Below are 20,142 nucleotides of genomic sequence, written 5' to 3'. Positions count from 1 at the left end.
CTCGTATCGCAGAAATTATGAGACCTTTACATAAGCACATAGCCATGTACTCCAAATCAAAGACTCTTCCATGGAGCTGGACATCAGATTGCGAAACTTCATTTGAAGCGTTAAAATCCAGCATATCCAACGCTACTTTGCTTAACCATCCGAGAGACAACACTCAGTTAAATATCACAACCGATGCTTCCAATGTCGCGGTCGGTGCAGTACTGCAACAAGAGAATAACGGTTGTTGGGAACCTCTAGCATTTTTCTCAAAGCAATTGACAGAAGCAGAACAGAAATATTCTACTTTTGATAGGGAATTGTTAGCAATATACCTTGCAATTAAGCATTTCCGGTATTTTGTAGAAGGGCGAGATTTCTTTGTTCTCACGGACCATAAACCACTCACAACGGCTATTTCATCAAAAGCTGAGAAAACTCCAAGACAGGCTAGACATCTCGACTACATTTCTCAGTTTACTGCGGATATCAGATACATAAAAGGGGATAGCAATATTGTTGCTGACACTTTGTCACGCGTAGGAGAAGCTAGTACCATAAATTCTCTCAATTATGAAGAATTAGTAGAGGGCCAAAAACATGATATAGAGCTGAAAAAATGTTTAGAAAACCAATCAAGTGATTCAAGGTATAGACTTAACAAATTAAACGTAAATAACCAAGGTATATACTTTGAGACATCAACAGGTATCAACCGTCCTTACATCCCTGAACCATTTAGATTTTCCGTTTTTAAGGATCAACACAATCTATCACACCCCGGGATTAGAGCCACGCGGAAATTAATAACATCAAAATATTTCTGGCCTAGTATGAATAAAACATAACAGAATGGACCAAAGCTTGCGAAAATTGCCAGAGGGCTAAAATCAATAAGCACATGCACTCACCATTAGCACAATTTGATCTTCCAGCTGGCAGATTTGATCATATTCACATTGATATCGTGGGACCGCTTCCAATTTCCGATAACAAATCGTACCTTTTAACAGTTGTAGATAGATACACGAGGTGGCCGGAGGCTTATCCAATAGAAGATATTACAGCAGAAACGGTAGCCAAAACATTGGTGTCAGAATTCGTATCAAGATTCGGTTGTCCTATTAACATAACAACAGATAGAGGTAGACAATTCCAGTCAAAACTGTTCATGGAGCTAGCTAAACTATTAGGAAGTCATCATATATCGACAACAGCATACCATCCACAATCCAATGGTCTTGTAGAGAGATTTCACAGGCACTTAAAAGGCTCACTAATGGCTAACGATATTTCTGAACGATGGACCGAACGATTACCTCTCGTGTTGTTAGGAATCAGAGTCAGCTATAAGGAAGATCTGAAATGTACTCCGGCCGAATTAGTTTACGGACAGAATTTGCGGTTACCAGCAGATTTCGTTTCACCATCAGACAGAAATATTCCTGATGTTACTGATTACTTAGCCAGGCTTAGAAACGCGTTTAGCAAGTATCTCCGACATCACCTCGCGTCACAGAAACAAAGGTTTACGTAGCTAAGGAATTAGAAACATGCAACAAGGTGTATGTCAGGATAGATAGGGTTAGGGAAGGCCTCGAACCTCCATATGAAGGGCCTTACGACGTGGTAAAGAAACTTAGGAAGTTTTTTGTGATAGAGAGAAATGGTAAGCAAATGTCCGTATCGATTGATAGGCTTAAACCAGCATACCAACTAAATAGAGTAGATAGGAAAGTAAATTTTTCACTCCGCGAATTTAGGGGGGAGTAGTGTAGAGACCGTGAACGGTTTGCGAGATTTAGAGACAGGGAACGGTTCTGGAACTTTCCTGAGGAACAAGGATGAGAACATTTCTTCTCTTTCACGCAAGGGTCAAGGAGGATATAAAAAGCCGCGATCGGCCGGAGCAGATCAGAAGGTTCTGGCTCGGCTTACTGTGTGTATCGTCGCGGAATTGAAAGAGAAATAAAGGCTCACAGTTGTGTTACACTTTACCCCGTTGTAGCCGTAGGAGCCGGAACCTTCGCCCGGCGGAGCCCCTCGGCCGCAACAATAATGATCAGTTATAAAACGCAATCTATAGAGCAAACCTGTGAAGCTTTGGAGCTTTCTTTTTTTCTGTGCATATTCGATTTTACAGTCGTTTACTATTCAGAGAACTATTAAGCCCAGCCTGATGCGAAACAGAGATTGCTACTTTTTTCGGGTGTATTTCAGTGGAGTCAGAACTGCCTAAAGTAAATTGACTACCGAGTAAGCGGCACACGCTAGAACAAATTTTGCCTTTAAATCCCAAATTTCGCCTGTAAATTATGCTACTGCATGAAATGAAAATGAAGAAAGAATTATGATTTTTAATACATCATTTTAAAATTTGCAACTTACTAGGCACTCCAGAAACTAATCGTAATGGACGCAACACACGGAACGCTCTCAGCGCTTTCACATCGAAACCATCCTTCATTATACTGGATAATGTGGTGCTGATCATTCTGAAATTTGAAAGAGAAAATTATGGAAATTGTTAGTATATTCATTAGAAAAACGGCTTTATTATTAAATAAGTTTACAGAATAAAATAACTAATGGTAAATTGAACTTCTTCTTCTTCTTCTTTGCCACAACAACCACTGTCGGTCAAGGCCTGCCTGTACCCACTAGTGAAATGCCCGTGCCCGTGCCTCTGCCCGTGCCTTCCGCTGATTGGGTGTTGTGGTGTATGCGTTGATTCATGTATGTGCATTGCGGTTGTGTATTGTTATTGGTGGGTGTTAGCATTTATTAATTTGTGTGTGACCTTGAGACGCTGTGGGAGAAGCTGGATTGGGATTCAAAGTGTTATCGGTGTATTGATGGTTTATTTTATTTCGTGTCGCTGCTGATGAGACCATTCGATGCCCGTGCCCATCGAGGGTGAAGAAGCCTATTTCAAACAAGCGTAGGAGAACGTCTAACACTAATCTAATTTTTTTTTTATTTGAACATGTTTGATGCTTCAATGACAATCTAAGCATCATGTAGTACAGTGTATAGTGGCAATATTTTTTTTAATGTGCAAAATATGTCTCTAGTTTTCGGGTCTTGACACACGCACACACACAGCACGGGGAAAGTGACCGTTCATTATATTATGTCGCGATCCCCGCCCGGCGCTTTGGATGAGGATGCGCTGCAAGATAGCTGAACCAGCAATCCGATAAGGTAGCCGTAACCGATCATGCGGAAGGGGGGGGGGGGGATTGGTGTTGAGTGCGCGCTCGCGTGCGCGCTTTCGGGGGTGCGTGCTGGCGTGTGCGCGTACGTTCATGTGTGCGTGTGTGTGTGTGTGTGTGTGTGTGTGTGTGTGTGTGTGTGTGTGAGTGCGTGCGTGCTGGCGTGCGCGCGTTCATTCATGTGTGCGTGCGTGTTTGTGTGTGTGTGTGTGTGTGTGTGTGTGTGTATGCGTGCGTGCGGAAACTTCAAAATTGTTTGATTCTGATTAGAGTTGGGCAAAACGCACAAAAAAGCGGAACTGGGTCCGGACGATTCCAACAAATTTCGGACCCAGTTCCGAAGGGTAGGTTCAATCCGACAAGCCGGAACCGCCCGGAATAGTCCGGAATCGTCTGGAATCGTCGGAATCGTCGGAATCGTGCGGAGTCGTTGGAACCGTCCGGAATCGTCCGGAATCGTCGGAATCGTCCGGATTCGCCCGAAATCGTCTGGAATCGCCCGGAATCGCGCGGAATCGATCGGAATCGACCGGAATCGACCGGAATCGCCCGGAATCGACCGGAGTCGCCCGGAATCGCCCGGAATCGCCCGGAATCGCCCGGAATCGTCCGGAATCTACCGGAATCGACCGGAATCGACCGGAGTCGCCCGGAATCGCCCGGAATCGTCCGGAATCGTCGGAATAGTCGGAATTCCATTTCATTTCATGTCATTTCTTCAGTGCATAACCTAATACAAATAGATACAACCAGTAATACAAGAAGCTAGATTGCATGTCGAACGATATTGAGGAACTCAGTGCGCGACATTCCTGGCTCAAATGAACGACAGCCAGCATTAACAGATGCGCGGCGGCCGGAACAGTCGCAATTGACCGGAATCGACTGAAATCGCCCGGAATCGACCGGAATCATCTAGAATTGTTGGAATCGTTCAGAATCGACCGGAATCAACCGGAATCGTGAGGAATCGTAGTCAACTAATAGTAGTAAATGTTAGAAGCCACATTTAATACATATTTTACTTTTTCCGTCATTGCTTTGCATGCACCTCCGGCAAGTATGGCTTCCCAAAAATGTTTGGAGTGTTCATGAAACCTCTTAGTATACTGGCAACAAAAGAGCTTACCCAGAACCCGGAACAAAAGAGCTTAGGAATCGAACCTATAAAGGCCATGTTATTAAAGTCGTACGACTTGATATTTGCAGTGAAATACGAACAATACCTTTTGTTTAATTTCGTTGTTTTTCTTTTCGTAAACTCATCATAACATACTATAAGTTTCTAACTTAAAACTATATTTACATATATTAGACGTTTCAAGTCATTCATACGTTCACTGGGGCCCCTCAATCGACGGGATCATCAACGGGGCCCCAAATAGCCGAGGCAATGGAGATTGTTCTTCGTATTATGGCTGTGTATGGCTGTATGTAGATGCAGCTGTAACGGTTTTTAGTCTTGTTGTATTCGCAAAAAATTAAATAGTCGATAAAAACCATATTGAGTATTTTTATACCCTTCCCCCCTTCCTTCTAACCTGAAACCTTTCCCATTTCCCCTTCTCTTCGGTCCAGGGCCAAGAATGGAAATTTTATTTTTTGCATTAAAAGACACACACAATCCACTATCCTAGGCCAGGAATGTGAATACCATTTTTCGTGTGAAACAGCTGTCTGCTTTCGGCACACAATCGCAAAGCGGTAGCAGGGGCCCCGTATACAAGAACAGGACGGTTCATCCCAGCCAAGAGCGCACACAATGACATCGATTTAACCATTTCTCGAATGAAAACTCAACCCACTGAAGCACCGTTGACCAAACGACCTTCCTAGGCTTTTTAAAGCGACGCAAGCTTGGTGTCAATTTTTCCTGCCAATTTCTCCGGCTACGAGCCGGTGCATTGAAATTTTGTGTAGGGGCCTTTAAATTTTTGTCTGTTTATAATGTGTGCTTGTGGCTATTGTAACGGGTTTTCTTTGAGGTTAAACGCAGCGTTCTGTTCTGTGTTCTGTGCATTGGATTTTGACAGCAAGTGTCTCCGCCTTTTTTTTGGTGAGCTCGTGCACCGACCATCCACACTAAGACACCAAATGTACGGGGCCCCTTATTGACGGGGCCTCCTTACCGACGGGGGCCCTTACCGACGGGGGCCCTTACCGACGGAGCCCTTACCGACGGGGGCCCTTTATCGAAGAGTCCACATAATCGTTGGGGCCCCGTAAACCACCTTTGAGTTTTGGCTTCAATATAGCTGTATCGGTTTTTTATCTTGTCTTCACCCAAAAAGTTGTATGTAAATAGTGATAAAAAATCATTTTAATATTAACATGGCCCAGTTCCTTTTTGGACCTATGAATACCACTCCTTCCCGATTTCCCCTATTTGGCAGTTGACCACAAAAGATGAGTAGGGCCCCGCGTGAAAATTTAAGGTTGTGGGTTAAAAGCAGGCACGCTCCACGATCTCAGGCTTGAGATGTGAATACCATTTTTCGCGTGAAAGCTGTCTGTTTTCGGCACACATCTGCAAAACAAGTATAGGGCCCCCCGCAAGCACAGGCACGTTTCATCCAAGCCAAATTGAAAAGCGCACACATCGATATCGATGGAATCGTTTCTCGAATGAAACCTCTACCCACTGGAGCACCGTTGCTGGCTTGGTGTTAGTCAATTTTTCCTGCTAATTTTACCGGCTACGAGCCGGTGTATTGATATTGTGTTTCGGGGCCTTTAAATTTTTGTTTGGGTGTGTTGTATGCTTGTGTTGTGTAACGGGTTTTCGGTGGTAGTTAAGCGCAGCGTTCTGTGCATTCCATTTTAGCAGCAAGTTGCTCTGCGTGGTTTTGGGTTTGGGTGTCTCGTGCACAGGCCACCCACACCAGCAAAAAATGACGATTTCTCGCTCTGTCCAATACTTTGCGCCAACGATGATGAGGTATTGATTTGAGCTGTGCGCGCGTGTCGCAGCGTTCTTCCCTTGCAACTTGGATGCAAGTATTGGCAGATTTCTTAGAACATTTTATGTGCTGCTTTGAGTAGTATGGGGCCCCGGTTTTCTGCAGTTCGGGGCCCTCGTAATACAGTGCTTGAAGCGATGGGAAAAATGAATTAATTAAAAATAAGTTTATTTGAAATAGATGGTAAAAGTCCCATCCAGGGGGGGGGGGGGGGGGGGTACAATCGATACGAAGTCGAACATCCACAATGACGGGGCCCCCTAGATCGCCGGGGCCCCTGGCGGCCGCCCAGTCCGACCACCGTTTAACGCGCCACTGGACATGAAATGAAATGGCCCAAATAACCAAATCGTCCTTAACCCACTGTAAAACCACTTCAAACCCACGTGGGTTTGTGGTGGTCGATTCAGTCGTTAACCCACCAAATTTTAGAACAATCGGAGCTGCCAGTTCCGATCCGATGTATTTATCTTGTCCACCCTTAACCCACCTTTTCCAAAAATGCTTTGAGGAAAAGTTTGGTCAAGGTTTGGCTTAGGTCAATATGCTGAACAGGATTTGAACTCCTCGGTTGATTAAATTCATTCACTTACATCACTGCACTTCAACTTCAGCAATATTATTAGTCTATAAACTATGCACTGACCAGCGAAACGGAAGAGTTCATTCGCAAGTAAACAAACACACATATACACATATTACACATGAATTTTTTACAACAAACCAACTTAAACACACACGTTTAATTGCTTCCTTTGCACAAATAAATAACATTTTTAACACAGGTGAAACATGTTGAGCAAATAAATTGCCCGTGCATAAAAATCTGACTTCAACAAAATTGAAGTGGTGGCTGCTTCTGTGGCCGTGTGGCTTAACCCACCAAACTGATAGTTTTTTAGCTTTGTTTGATGGAACTGGATTTTAGTACAAGAAATTGGTGGCGTTTTCGGTATCTTGGTTATATGGGGGAATTCCGACTATTCCGACGATTCCGGACGATTCCAGGCGATTCCGGACGATTCCAGGCGATTCCGGTCGATTCCGGTCGATTCCGGTCAATTCCGGACGATTCCGGGCGATTCCGGGCGATTCCGGGCGACTCCGGTCGATTCCGGGCGATTCCGGGCGATTCCGGGCGATTCCGATCGATTCCGGACGATTCCGGACGATTCCGGGCGATTCCGGACGATTCCGGACAATTCCGGGCGATTCCGGACGATTCCGGGCGATTCCGGGCGATTCCGGGCGACTCCGGTCGATTCCGGGCGATTCCGGTCGATTCCGGGCGATTCCGGACGATTCCAGACGATTCCGGGCGATTCCGGACGATTCCGGTGGAACTAGCGATTCCGTTTCTCTGGAGTCGGAATCGGAATCATACTTGCCGGAATCGGAGCGGAACCGTGGGTGCGATCCGGCGAACCCATCTCTAATTCTGATGCGTACATTTTCATCCATAGCGGCTACAAAGTCCATGCATTTTCAATCTCGCTACCTGAGAGACAACACAACCATTAGATTGGCACCACCATCTTTGCGATCGGTTCTGCTGTTGGGGGTGTTAAAAAGACACACGATCGAAGCAAACGTGCATGTGATACGTAGCACATTTCTTTTCAATTCAGGTAGGCTAGTGGAAACAAAAAATGAAATAAACTCATACAAAAGAGAATGTCTGTCCGTCCAGAATCTGGCGGCTTGTTGGCTTGGAGTAGGTATCATGACGCCGTGCGGCTGGCACTGCCTTGGAACGGGTAAGGCTCGGTAGGTTCATGTCCTTTGGTCAATTGTATTCCGTGCATTTGTCGCGCCACGGCCGCAGACCCGGCAGCAACAAAGTCAAGATAAACTCTTCCCCGGTACGGATGGCGCTTCAAAGTTCTTTTTTTTATTATTATTCTTGTCATTACGGCCTACGCGATCATGTTGGCCATTTCATGACTTGACGTACACGTAGCCGGATAGTCAACCCTTGCTACGGCGGACGGTTCATACGCGGTTAGAACCCACGACGGGCATGCAGATGTGCGGAATGATGGCGGTGCCGCGGGCCCACTCCTATCCAGCGTGCAACATGCATACTGCCACACTGTCTCCTGCCCGGTGCATACGCAGCAGGCAGGAGGAAGTATGCACCTCCACCACAACAAAAAACACCGTCATGGACCAGCGGCGGATCTAACGGTAGGCGGACTAGGCGGTCGCCGAAGATCTCTAGTATGTAGTATGGCGTATGTTTACAAGTGGACAGAGTATTAGCGACAAGGGACCCCGAAAAGATGGTCGTTGGGGTCCCGTGGCTGAAGAATCATTTGAACTCATTGCGCTTTTTTGATTTGATTTGTGAAAATGCAACTTCTTCGCCGCAATGTTTGTTAACGGTTTTTTTGAGCGCCACAACAGTTCGCGACCATTGACCACACGCGTGAAAGAGATAGCGCTATGGAGGGAAAAAGCACGGACGACGGCTGACAGCGATTGGCCGTCTGATGCACTAACACATCCAAACCTTCGACAGCGCGCTCAGGCGAGGGGTAAGAGGCAGAGCCAGGGTCGGGTAGCTCGACTGGCTGCTTGACAAATTTGCCGTTAGAGAGAAAAGGAAGGCATGATAAAATTCTCAGAACGCCATAACGCCTTCCGTCGCTTTGCGCAGCGGGTGGTCGCGCAGTTCGGGCAGTTCGGGCCAAGTTCGGGCGGCGGCGGAGCAAAAAAAAAACGGTCAAAAAATTTAAAAAAAAAATGGCGCCCATTTTTTCGTCCGCTTCTTCCTCTCCCCTCCCTCCTTCACCCTGGCTTGCCTTACTTGAGCTTCAGCCCGTGCCTTCCGCCGCCAGCTGATTGGGTGTTGTGGTGTATGCGTTGATACTTATATGTGCATTGCGGTTATGTATTGTTATTGGTGGGTGTTAGCATTTATTAATTAGTGTGTGACCTTGGGACGATGCGGGAGAAGCTAGATTGGGATTTAAAGTGTTATCGGTGTATTGATGGATTATTTTATTTCGTGCCGCTGCTGATGAGACCATTCGATGCCCCTGCCAATTGAGGGTGAAGAAGCCTATTTAAAACAAGCGTAGGAGAACGTCTAACACTAAACTAATATTTTTTTATTTGAACATGTTTGATGTTTCAATGACCTTCTAAGCATCATGTAGCACAGTGTATAGTGGTTATAATTTTTTTTTAATTTGCCGAAATCTGTCTCGAGTTTTTGGGTCTCGACACACACACACACACACAGCGCGGGGAAAGTGACCTTTCACTCTATCATGTCGCGATCCCCCACCCCGCCCGGCGCTAGGGATGAGGATGCGCTACAAGAAACCTGAACCAGCCGTTCTACCGAGAAGGTAGCCGTAATCGATCATGCGTGGAGGGGGGGGGGAGTGCGTGCTTGCGCGACTTCGGGGGTGCGTGCTCGCGAGCGCGCTTTCGTGGGTGCGTGCTGGCGTGCGCGCTTTCATGCTCGCGGGCGCGCGTACGTGCGTGTGTGTGTGCGTGCGTGCTGGCGTACGCGCGTTCATGCATGTGCGCGCGCGTATGTGTGTGTGTGTGTTATGTGTGGCGCGAGTTTGCGCGCGCGTATTTGTGTGTGAGTTTGCGCGCGCGTGTTTGTGTGTGAGTTTGCGCGCGCGTGTTTGTGTGTGAGTTTGCGCGCGCGTGTTTGTGTGTGAGTTTGCGCGCGCGTGTTTGGGTGTTTGTGTGCGTGCGTTTGGAAACCTCAAAACTATTTGATTCTGATGCGTACATTTTCATCCGCTGCGGCTACAAAGTCCATGCATTTTCGATCTCGCTACCTGAGAGACAACACAACCATTGGCATTGGCATCTTTGCGATCGGCTCTGCTGTTGGGGTATTAAAAAGACACACGATCTAAGCAGACGTGCGTGTGATATATTGCACATTTATTTCTAATTCAGCTAGCGGACGCAACTGGAAACAAAACTTGAATTGAATTCATACAAAAGAGGATTCTGGATTTGTTTATTACGGTGCGCATATGGTGCTGCACCAGTCCGTCCAGAATCGGGCGTCTTGTTGGCTTGTCGGTATCGTGACGCCGATTGACCAGCAATGCCTTGGAATGAGTTCGGATCGGTAGGTTCATGTTTTGGTCGAGTGCATTCCGTGCATTTGTCGCGTCACAGCGGTAGCCCGGCAGCAAAAAAGTCAAGACAAACTCTTCCCCAGGTGTGAACTGCTATGCTAAGTTCTTCTTATTATTATTATTATTGTTGGGGTAATAGCCTATGCGATCATGCCGGCCATTTCAGGACTTGAATACCACGTAGCCGGATAGTAAGCCTTTGCTACGGCGGACGGTTCATACGCGGTTAGAACCCATGACGGGCATGCTGTTAAGATGTGCGGAATGATGGCGTTGCCGCGGGACCGCTCCTATCCAGCGGGCAACTTGCATACTGCCACACTGTCTCCTGCTCGATGCATACGCTGCAGGCAGGGGGAAGGATGCACCTCCACGATAGAAAAAAACACCGTCATGAACCAGCGGTGGATCTAACGGTAGGCGGACTAGGCGGTCGCCGAAGATTTCTAGTCTGTAGTATGTCGTATGTCTACAAGTGGACAGAGTATTAGCGACAAGGGCCCCCGGAAAGATGGTCGTTGGTTCCCCGTGGCTAGAGAAGTATAATGTTCAATCCATCCATCCCCCCTCCATCCGCCTGCAATTTAAGTATAATTTTCAATTTATCTCCCAACAGCTGTGTGCCAGTACCCCCTCCTCCCGGTCATCAGTTACCATTTACAGGGGCCTCAATTCGTTTTTCCGCCTTTCATGAACACCTTTCTTTCTTTGACCTATGGATCATAACATTCCGGAAGAGCATACATTCGGCGACAGTTTTGCATACACACGCACACTCACAACCATGCGCAGGATGCTTAGCATATCTATGTAATCGGGTAACAGTTTTTGCAACAGGCGAAAGCAAAATCTTAGTGTTATGCTTAATGCTTAGCACGTTCAGTTCGATGGCAGGCCCCAGGGACTGCCAGTGAACTTTCCAGTATGCCGATTTCACAATCAGCTTGCGTTCTAGATGCCGGCGGAACGGTAAGCTCATGAAAATCAGCGCCGGACTGAACGTGTTAATGCGGATTAGGATTCTGCGCGTTGCACAGCAAACCCTCTTGCGTAAACTAGCGATTCCTTAGTCATTTTTATATTGCAGTGTTTGAACTCATTGCGATTTTTTGGTTTGATTTGTGAAAATGCAACTTCATCGCCGCAATGTTTGTTAACGGCATTTTTAGGCGCCATAACAGCTCGCGAGCATTGACCACACGCGAGAAAGAGATGGCGCTATGGAGGGAAAAGCACGGACGACGGCTGACAGCGATTGGCCGTCTGATGCACCAACACATCCAAACCTACGGCAGCGCGCTCAGGCGAGGGGTACGAGGCGGAGCCAGGGACGGGTAGCTCGACGAGCTGCTTGACAAATTTGCCGTTGGAGAGAAAAGGAAGGTATGATAAAATTCTCAGAACGCCATAACGCCTTCCGTCGCTTTGCGCAGCGGGTGGTCGCGCAGTTCGGGCAGTTCGGGCCAAGTTCGGGCGGCGGCGGAGCAAAAAAAAAACGGTCAAAAAATTAAAAAAAAAAATGGCGCCCATTTTTTCGTCCACTTCTTCCTCTTCCCTCCCTCCTTCACCCTGGCTTGCCTTACTTGAGCTTCAGCCCGTGCCTTCCGCCGCCAGCTGATTGGGTGTTGTGGTGTATGCGTTGATACTTATATGTGCATTGCGGTTATGTATTGTTATTGGTGGGTGTTAGCATTTATTAATTAGTGTGTGACCTTGGGACGATGCGGGAGAAGCTGGATTGGGATTTAAAGTGTTATCGGTGTATTGATGGATTATTTTATTTCGTGCCGCTGCTGATGAGACCATTCGATGCCCCTGCCAATTGAGGGTGAAGAAGCCTATTTAAAACAAGCGTAGGAGAACGTCTAACACTAAACTAATATTTTTTTATTTGAACATGTTTGATGTTTCAATGACCTTCTAAGCATCATGTAGCACAGTGTATAGTGGTTATAATTTTTTTTTTAATTTGCCGAGATCTGTCTCGAGTTTTTGGGTCTCGACACACACACACACACACACACACAGCGCGGGGAAAGTGACCTTTCACTCTATCATGTCGCGATCCCCCACTCCGCCCGGCGCTAGGGATGAGGATGCGCTACAAGAAACCTGAACCAGCCGTTCTACCGAGAAGGTAGCCGTAATCGATCATGCGTGGAGGGCGGGGGGTGGTCTAGTGGGGGGTGGGGGGGGGGAGTGCGTGCTTGCGCGACTTCGGGGGTGCGTGCTCGCGAGCGCGCTTTCGTGGGTGCGTGCTGGCGTGCGCGCTTTCATGCTCGCGGGCGCGCGTACGTGCGTGTGTGTGTGCGTGCGTGCTGGCGTACGCGCGTTCATGCATGTGCGCGCGCGCGTATGTGTGTGTGTGTTATGTGTGTGCGAGTTTGCGCGCGCGTGTTTGGGTGTTTGTGTGCGTGCGTTTGGAAACCTCAAAACTATTTGATTCTGATGCGTACATTTTCATCCGCTGCGGCTACAAAGTCCATGCATTTTCGATCTCGCTACCTGAGAGACAACACAACCATTGGCATTGGCATCTTTGCGATCGGCTCTGCTGTTGGGGGTATTAAAAAGACACACGATCTAAGCAGACGTGCGTGTGATATATTGCACATTTATTTCTAATTCAGCTAGCGGACGCAACTGGAAACAAAACTTGAATTGAATTCATACAAAAGAGGATTCTGGATTTGTTTATTACGGTGCGCATATGGTGCTGCACCAGTCCGTCCAGAATCGGGCGTCTTGTTGGCTTGTCGGTATCGTGACGCCGATTGACCAGCAATGCCTTGGAATGAGTTCGGATCGGTAGGTTCATGTTTTGGTCGAGTGCATTCCGTGCATTTGTCGCGTCACAGCGGTAGCCCGGCAGCAACAAAGTCAAGACAAACTCTTCCCCAGGTGTGATCTGCTATGCTAAGTTCTTATTATTATTATTATTATTATTGTTGGGGTAATAGCCTATGCGATCATGCCGGCCATTTCAGGACTTGAATACCACGTAGCCGGATAGTAAGCCTTTGCTACGGCGGACGGTTCATACGCGGTTAGAACCCATGACGGGCATGCTGTTAAGATGTGCGGAATGATGGCGTTGCCGCGGGACCGCTCCTATCCAGCGGGCAACTTGCATACTGCCACACTGTCTCCTGCTCGATGCATACGCTGCAGGCAGGGGGAAGGATGCACCTCCACGATAGAAAAAAACACCGTCATGAACCAGCGGTGGATCTAACGGTAGGCGGACTAGGCGGTCGCCGAAGATTTCTAGTCTGTAGTATGTCGTATGTCTACAAGTGGACAGAGTATTAGCGACAAGGGCCCCCGGAAAGATGGTCGTTGGTTCCCCGTGGCTAGAGAAGTATAATGTTCAATCCATCCATCCCCCCTCCATCCGCCTGCAATTTAAGTATAATGTTCAACTTATCTCCCAACAGCTGTGTGCCAGTACCCCCTCCTCCCGGTCATCAGTTACCATTTACAGGGGCCTCAATTCGTTTTTCCGCCTTTCATGAACACCTTTCTTTCTTTGACCTATGGATCATAACATTCCGGAAGAGCATACATTCGGCGACAGTTTTGCATACACACGCACACTCACAACCATGCGCAGGATGCTTAGCATATCTATGTAATCGGGTAACAGTTTTTGCAACAGGCGAAAGCAAAATCTTAGTGTTATGCTTAATGCTTAGCACGTTCAGTTCGATGGCAGGCCCCAGGGACTGCCAGTGAACTTTCCAGTATGCCGATTTCACAATCAGCTTGCGTTCTAGATGCCGGCGGAACGGTAAGCTCATGAAAATCAGTGCCGGACTGAACGTATTAATGCGGATTAGGATTCTGCGCGTTGCACAGCAAACCCTCCTGCGTAAACTAGCGATTCCTTAGTCATTTTTATATTTCAGTGTTTGAACTCATTGCGATTTTTTGGTTTGATTTGTGAAAATGCAACTTCATCGCCGCAATGTTTGTTAACGGCATTTTTAGGCGCCACAACAGCTCGCGAGCATTGACCACACGCGAGAAAGAGATGGCGCTATGGAGGGAAAAGCACGGACGACGGCTGACAGCGATTGGCCGTCTGAAGCACCAACACATCCAAACCTACGGCAGCGCGTTCAGGCGAGGGGTACGAGGCGGAGCCAGGGACGGGTAGCTCGACGAGCTGCTTGACAAATTTGCCGTTGGAGGGACAAAGATGGCATTATAAAATTCTCCGAACGGCATGATTTCTTCCGTCGCTTTGCGCAGCGGGAATCTACTCTAAGTATCTAAGCATCTTACCTAACTTAATCCTAACTTGTCCTAGATTGGATTGGGCAACTAGCCAGATAGATCTATGTTCTGAAGTGGAACATTTGTATAGGAAATTTGATGTTAGTTTGATGATTCTATCCTCAATTGGAACTGTTCTGCAGAGTTTATACAGTGTCCTTTTGCTAATGTACCTGTTGACGTGTGCTATCATTCTGAACATTTTATTTAGCATCACCTGTACATGTTGGCGATGTACCCTAGCGCATGATCCCCATACCAGATAACCGTAGAGGACCGCTGGTTTAATTATTTGGTTGTAAACTGACAGCTTGTTATCAAAGGAGAGTCTGGATCTCCGTGAGATCATTGGGTACAAATTCACTATGAGCTTATGTCCCAGGTGCAAGACTTTCTCAACTTGTCCGTGAAAGAGCATCTCACGATCCAGTATAAGATCCAGATATCTCACATTTTCAGTCCATTCAAACTAAAAACCATTAATTACCAAAGATTGTTTAAGTCGATGCGGCACAACAATGGCTTGTGTTTAGAGCCACATGAATACGAATCCTTCAGCATAAAGCATAAAGGTGTCATACAGCATAAAGCATAAAGGTGTCCAGGCAGGACTGTAATCGTCTTTTCATCTCCACCAGAGACCTACCTTTTGCCGCGATAGCAGTATCATCGGCAAACAAAAAAAAAGTTAATATATATGAAAATGTAAAATATTATGTATCGTATAAATGCTTCGGGAGGGCCATGTTGTCCGTTGAATTAAATAAACAAATAAAAAATAAAAAAATAACAAGAACATCCGACTACCATCAGGAAGCATCGGGATATCCGAAGTGTACAGTACGACTGGATGGGTGTCAGATAATGTCGAGCAAAGCGCTACCCTGAAAAATCTCTGCTGCAGACAGTTCGAAATCAATTTAATCAATCGTTAATCCTATTTGCCTTAGCTCAGCCGCACGAGTGAGAATACTCACTGATTGCGTGAGGTAAGTTAGATCTCCCTCTCTTTCTCTCTCTCTCTCTCTCTCTCTCACACACACACACACACACACACACACATCCTTCCACACACACATCATACGGAAGCCGTCGACTGCAATCGCTGAGTGGCACACCCAGGTGGTCATAATGGCTAAGTTCGATAGGATCACAATACATATGTTACACAAATGTTAGTTTGCTTTCATCACTTGAAGAGAACAGTCCACATTTACTGCGTTCCAACAGGGATGGCGGAAAGTTTTGTATTGAGAAGCTGCGTAGCGGTAGATATGAAGCATGGTGATTCAAAGTCGAACTGTTGTTAGTCCGGGAAAACCTGTGGAAGTTCGTGTCAACGGCCGCTCCTGAACCATTGACCAAATCCTGTCAGGAAGGTGACGCTAACGCCCGGGCTACGATCGCTCTTCTTGTGACTGCGCCCTTTGATCCGTGACTACAAGACGGCCAAAGGTACGTGGAATCCACTCCAGAAACATAATAAAAAAACGTCGATGTCTACAAAGGTATCGCTTCTGAAACTCAGTCAGGCGGAGTACGACGAAAGCGGTGACATGGAGGCGCATTTGTTTCGAATGGATGAACTTTTCTCAAGTCTGATGAACGCGGGCCAGGAACTGGACTCGAACTTGAAAGTGGCCATGGTTCTGAAAAGTATGCCAGAATCCTATGATCATCTCACAACGACGTTTAACCCGAAGGCGTGCCCAAAATTGACAGACGTCAAAACGCGGTTGGCGAGGTAGCGCAATAATTCCAAACAGCAGGTTGGACCATACATAACATTTCCTCCCTTTTTAAAGACGAACTACGGAGAGTATCTCAGAGGTGGGCGGCTTGTCCTGTCGCTGCGATGTAGTACCGGTGGAGTGTTTCTAGCAACTGGTTCGGGGCTGCGAATCGATGTTGCATACTCTGCACTGCATGACTCGGTTCCATCTGTGGACATGTCTGGAGAATTGTGTCGGTTGGGTGTTGTCGTAGTAATGCCTGTGTTGATTTTCTCTACCTGATCGGGTTGTCTCCGGTTCGTTCGTTACTTTGGTGGACTGATTGTTGCTTAGGAAAGATCTGATCTGGTCTACATGTCGCTTCAGATGTTTTCCTTGATGTAAAACATCGTAGTTCAGGTCTCCTAAGCGAGCATGCACCGTTGCAGGTATCCAGTTAAACATTGGCGAGTTACCAGATAAGCAATAGATTTGTTGTCCTGGCAAGAAAGAGCGATAATTTGCTGTGAATTCTGTATGCTACTTTTCAGTGAGTCTAGCGTGTGTGTTTTGCGGTCGAACTAGATCTAAGGTTCTGATGTTTCGACCCAGGAACAGATTCGCTGGCGATTCTCTTGTTTCGTTATGAGGTGCTTTACGATATTGTTGTAAGAAGAGATTGAGGTTTGCATGTAGGTTATGGCTTGATGTTCCCATCGTTTTCAATGCATGCTCAACTGTCTGGACGTAGCGTTCAGCTTGTCCATTCATCGCCGGGTGGTACGGTGCGTATAGTTTATGGAATTTTACACCACTTCTTTGAAGGGACGATTTAAACTTGGCGGATGTAAATTGGGTTCCGTTATCCGACACTACTGTTACTGGCACACCATACGTAGCAAACAGTCCATCAATAAGATCAATGGTGGCGGAAGATGTTGTGGAGTGCGTTATTTTTACTTCGACCCACTTGCTGTACGCGTCAACCACCAGCAATAACATCGCTCCTGATACGGGTCCAGCGTAGTCGATGTGTATTCTCTCCCTAGGGTTGGATGGGTACTCCCAATGGTGACTACTAAACTTCGGTGGTGCTATCGCTTGTTGTGCGCATTGTACACACGATTTGGCGGTTCGCTCGATTTCCACATCCATCCCTGGCCAGTAAACATAGGAACGTGCCATCGATTTCATTTTTACTATACGAATGTGCCCAGTATGTAAGTCGTTCAAGATCGCTGGACGGAGGATGGTTGGGATAACCATCCGGTGTTCAAATAACAGGCAGCCAGCTACCAGGTATACTTAGCTTCTGGTGCTTTGTATCCTGCGTGTGCAAGACTTCGCCCCATTTCAAGCTCTTGTAAGATTTTCCCGAGGTGAGGATCTTTGCGTGTTTCGTGCGCGATGTGTTCTGCTCGTACTGGCAGCTGCTGGATCTGGTGCAAGACAAAGCTCTCAAACTCAGATAGCCAACCAATCAGATAGCCAAAGCCAAGCCAATAGCAAACTCAGAAATTGACATCAGATAGCGTAACATCAGATTCGCCATCCGACCGATGCATAGGGTTGATAATGATTTTTCTGGATGAAAAATTAGAGTCAGCGGTTTATGGTCTGTGATAAGTTTGAATTTGCGTGCGTACAAGTAGTAAAAAATTTCTTAATGGCCCACACGATTGCCAAAGCTTCTTTATCAATGACCGGATAGCGTTGCTCGGTTGATGAAAAACTGCAGCTAGCGTAGGCGATTGGACGTTCTGTTCCGTTACTCAGACGGTGAGAAAGAACTGCAGGTAAGTCGGTTTTGCTCGCATCGCAGGGATCGTACCGCAAAAACGCATTTTGATTGATTTAGTTGTAGAGCACTCTGTTGCAATTGACTTAATGTGGAAGCGAAGGCTACTAGCTTCTTCTTCTTGTTTGGCTCAACAACCGATGCCGGTCAAGGCCTGCCAACCCACTTGTGGGGTTGGTTTTCAGTGACTTATTGATCCCCCCCCCCCCTCCATAGCAGGATAGTCAGTCCTACGTATGGCGGCACGGTCTATTTGGGGCTTAAACCCATGACGGGCATGTTGTTACGTCGTACGAGTTAACGACTGTACCACGAGACCGGCTCAAAGGACAAGGCTACTAGCAGTGCTTCGAAATCGGCAGCGAAAACAATAATGTCATCGTAGAAACTCACTAGCCATGTTGTTTCAGCCGTGTTGGTTCAGCCGTGTAGTACTGTTTCCATTCGGTGCTGCCAAATAGCAGGGATATTTGCTGCGCCATACACAGCTCGTGTCGGACGTATGATTCCGTGCGTGGTGGTATTCAGGGTGAGGATTGTACGAAACACTTCATCGATTGTCAAGTGCGTATACGCATCGGTTATGTCTAAGTGGCGGAAAAGTGTGGCTCCCTTCATACGGTTGAAAATGGTTTCCACTCTGGGTATAGGATGTTCGTCAATAATCATTCTTGGGTTTACTGTGGGCTTATAATTGCCAGTAATTCGGATATTACCTTTTTTCTTAGCCACGACGTGGTTCGGCGAAGCCCACTCGGAAATTTTCACCTTTTCGTAAAACCCTCATTTGTGTTTTTTTTTTCGATTTGTGCTGCGTACTTATCGCGTAACGCCAATAGCACATCTCGGGCTTTAGCAAAAATTGGCGTTGCATCAGGTTTGAGATGCACTGATGCCGGTGGTCAAGTCAATTTACCTGGGACGTCGCTAAACACGGATCTGAAACTGTCGAGCAACGAATTCAACTGGGTTTCGTGTTCTAGTGTGCGCTTCGAGCTAGTAACAGCGTTGACATGTGTGTTTGGAGCTATCATTTTGCCAAGGTCTATCTGATCAACGAATTGGGCGATCCACTCGCGACCGAAGAGGGCGTCTGCTTTTCCCGCTACTATGTAAAGGTTTACCCGACGGGTTACCATGCCAACAGACACGTTTACGGGCAATCGGCCCAGACAATGGATGCGGTGACCGGTCTAGCTGGTAAACAGCCTATCTGTAGGAAGAAAAGATTAGTTTGTTTTTAATGACCGTAACGTGGTCTCCCCCATAATCCCACACGGTGCTCCCGTGTCTAGTTCCATGCTGGTGCGTTTTCCATCAATTTTTATATCGATCATCAATTTGGCAGTGGGAGCTGAGTTGCGTATCATGTTAATGGATAGTACGGGATCGATGTTAAAATCCGCAACCTGATCAATGTTCGATCGTTCGCGTGGTGTGTTTCCTGCTCGGCAAACCGGCGAAATGTGACCTTTTTTGTTACATGTATGGCATAGGGCGTTGCGAAAGCGACAAAGGCTTCTTGGTTGCGGTTCACTACAATTGTTGTAGAAAACAACGAGGTCGGCGAAAAGTGACAAATTGTTGTTTACAATTTGTGTTTATTGATAAGCCGTTGACAGCCGAACCGAAACGTCGCCGATTTGCCGTTACCAGAGGGAGCAGAAAAAAAAAACATCGCCGCGCGAATCGAAAAACGGCCATCGCGCGAGGGCCATGAGATCAAGTCAGAAAACGTAAGAAAGCGTACGTGAAATTTTTTAACCGATCCGCCGCGAAATTTACTTTGCTACGTTGTAAGATTTAGAACAATAAAGTAGTGCAGTAAACTACGAGTTAAAAGATCACGTTTTAAGTTTGAGTTGAAGAAAGAACTTTGCTTCTAGAACAACAATGGTTGTTGCTTTTTAGTTTGAGGGTTTTCATAACCCAACTTATTGGTAGCTTCTGCTGACGCCAGCGATGTCGCCGTGGAGATATCACGAATTGTATTCTGTGTGGCTTCAAGCTTTAATGCGATATCAAAAGCTTCCTTAAACGTGCCGGAGTTTTTTGCGATGATTTCGTCACAAATGT

The 20,142-nt window shown here is 46.8% G+C and overlaps 1 protein-coding gene across 1 annotated transcript in view; it reads right to left on the bottom strand.

Moving 5' to 3' along the window:
* The window catches only part of LOC121601187 (muscle calcium channel subunit alpha-1-like), a gene marked incomplete at its 3' end in the record, with an annotated part of 135,057 nt that overhangs the window by 52,217 nt on the left and 62,698 nt on the right, over positions 1-20,142 (bottom strand). Inside the window, exon 4 of the mRNA XM_041929988.1 lies at positions 2,377-2,483. Coding sequence (XP_041785922.1) covers positions 2,377-2,483 — 107 coding nt within the window. The remainder of the gene's footprint in view (positions 1-2,376; positions 2,484-20,142) is intronic.

The sequence above is a fragment of the Anopheles merus genome, unplaced genomic scaffold, assembly GCF_017562075.2.
Source record: "Anopheles merus strain MAF unplaced genomic scaffold, AmerM5.1 LNR4000036, whole genome shotgun sequence".
In the NCBI taxonomy this organism is placed as follows: Eukaryota; Metazoa; Arthropoda; class Insecta; order Diptera; family Culicidae; genus Anopheles; species Anopheles merus.
Note: the sequence above shows the minus strand (reverse complement) of the source record. Positions and strands in the feature narration are given on the sequence as shown.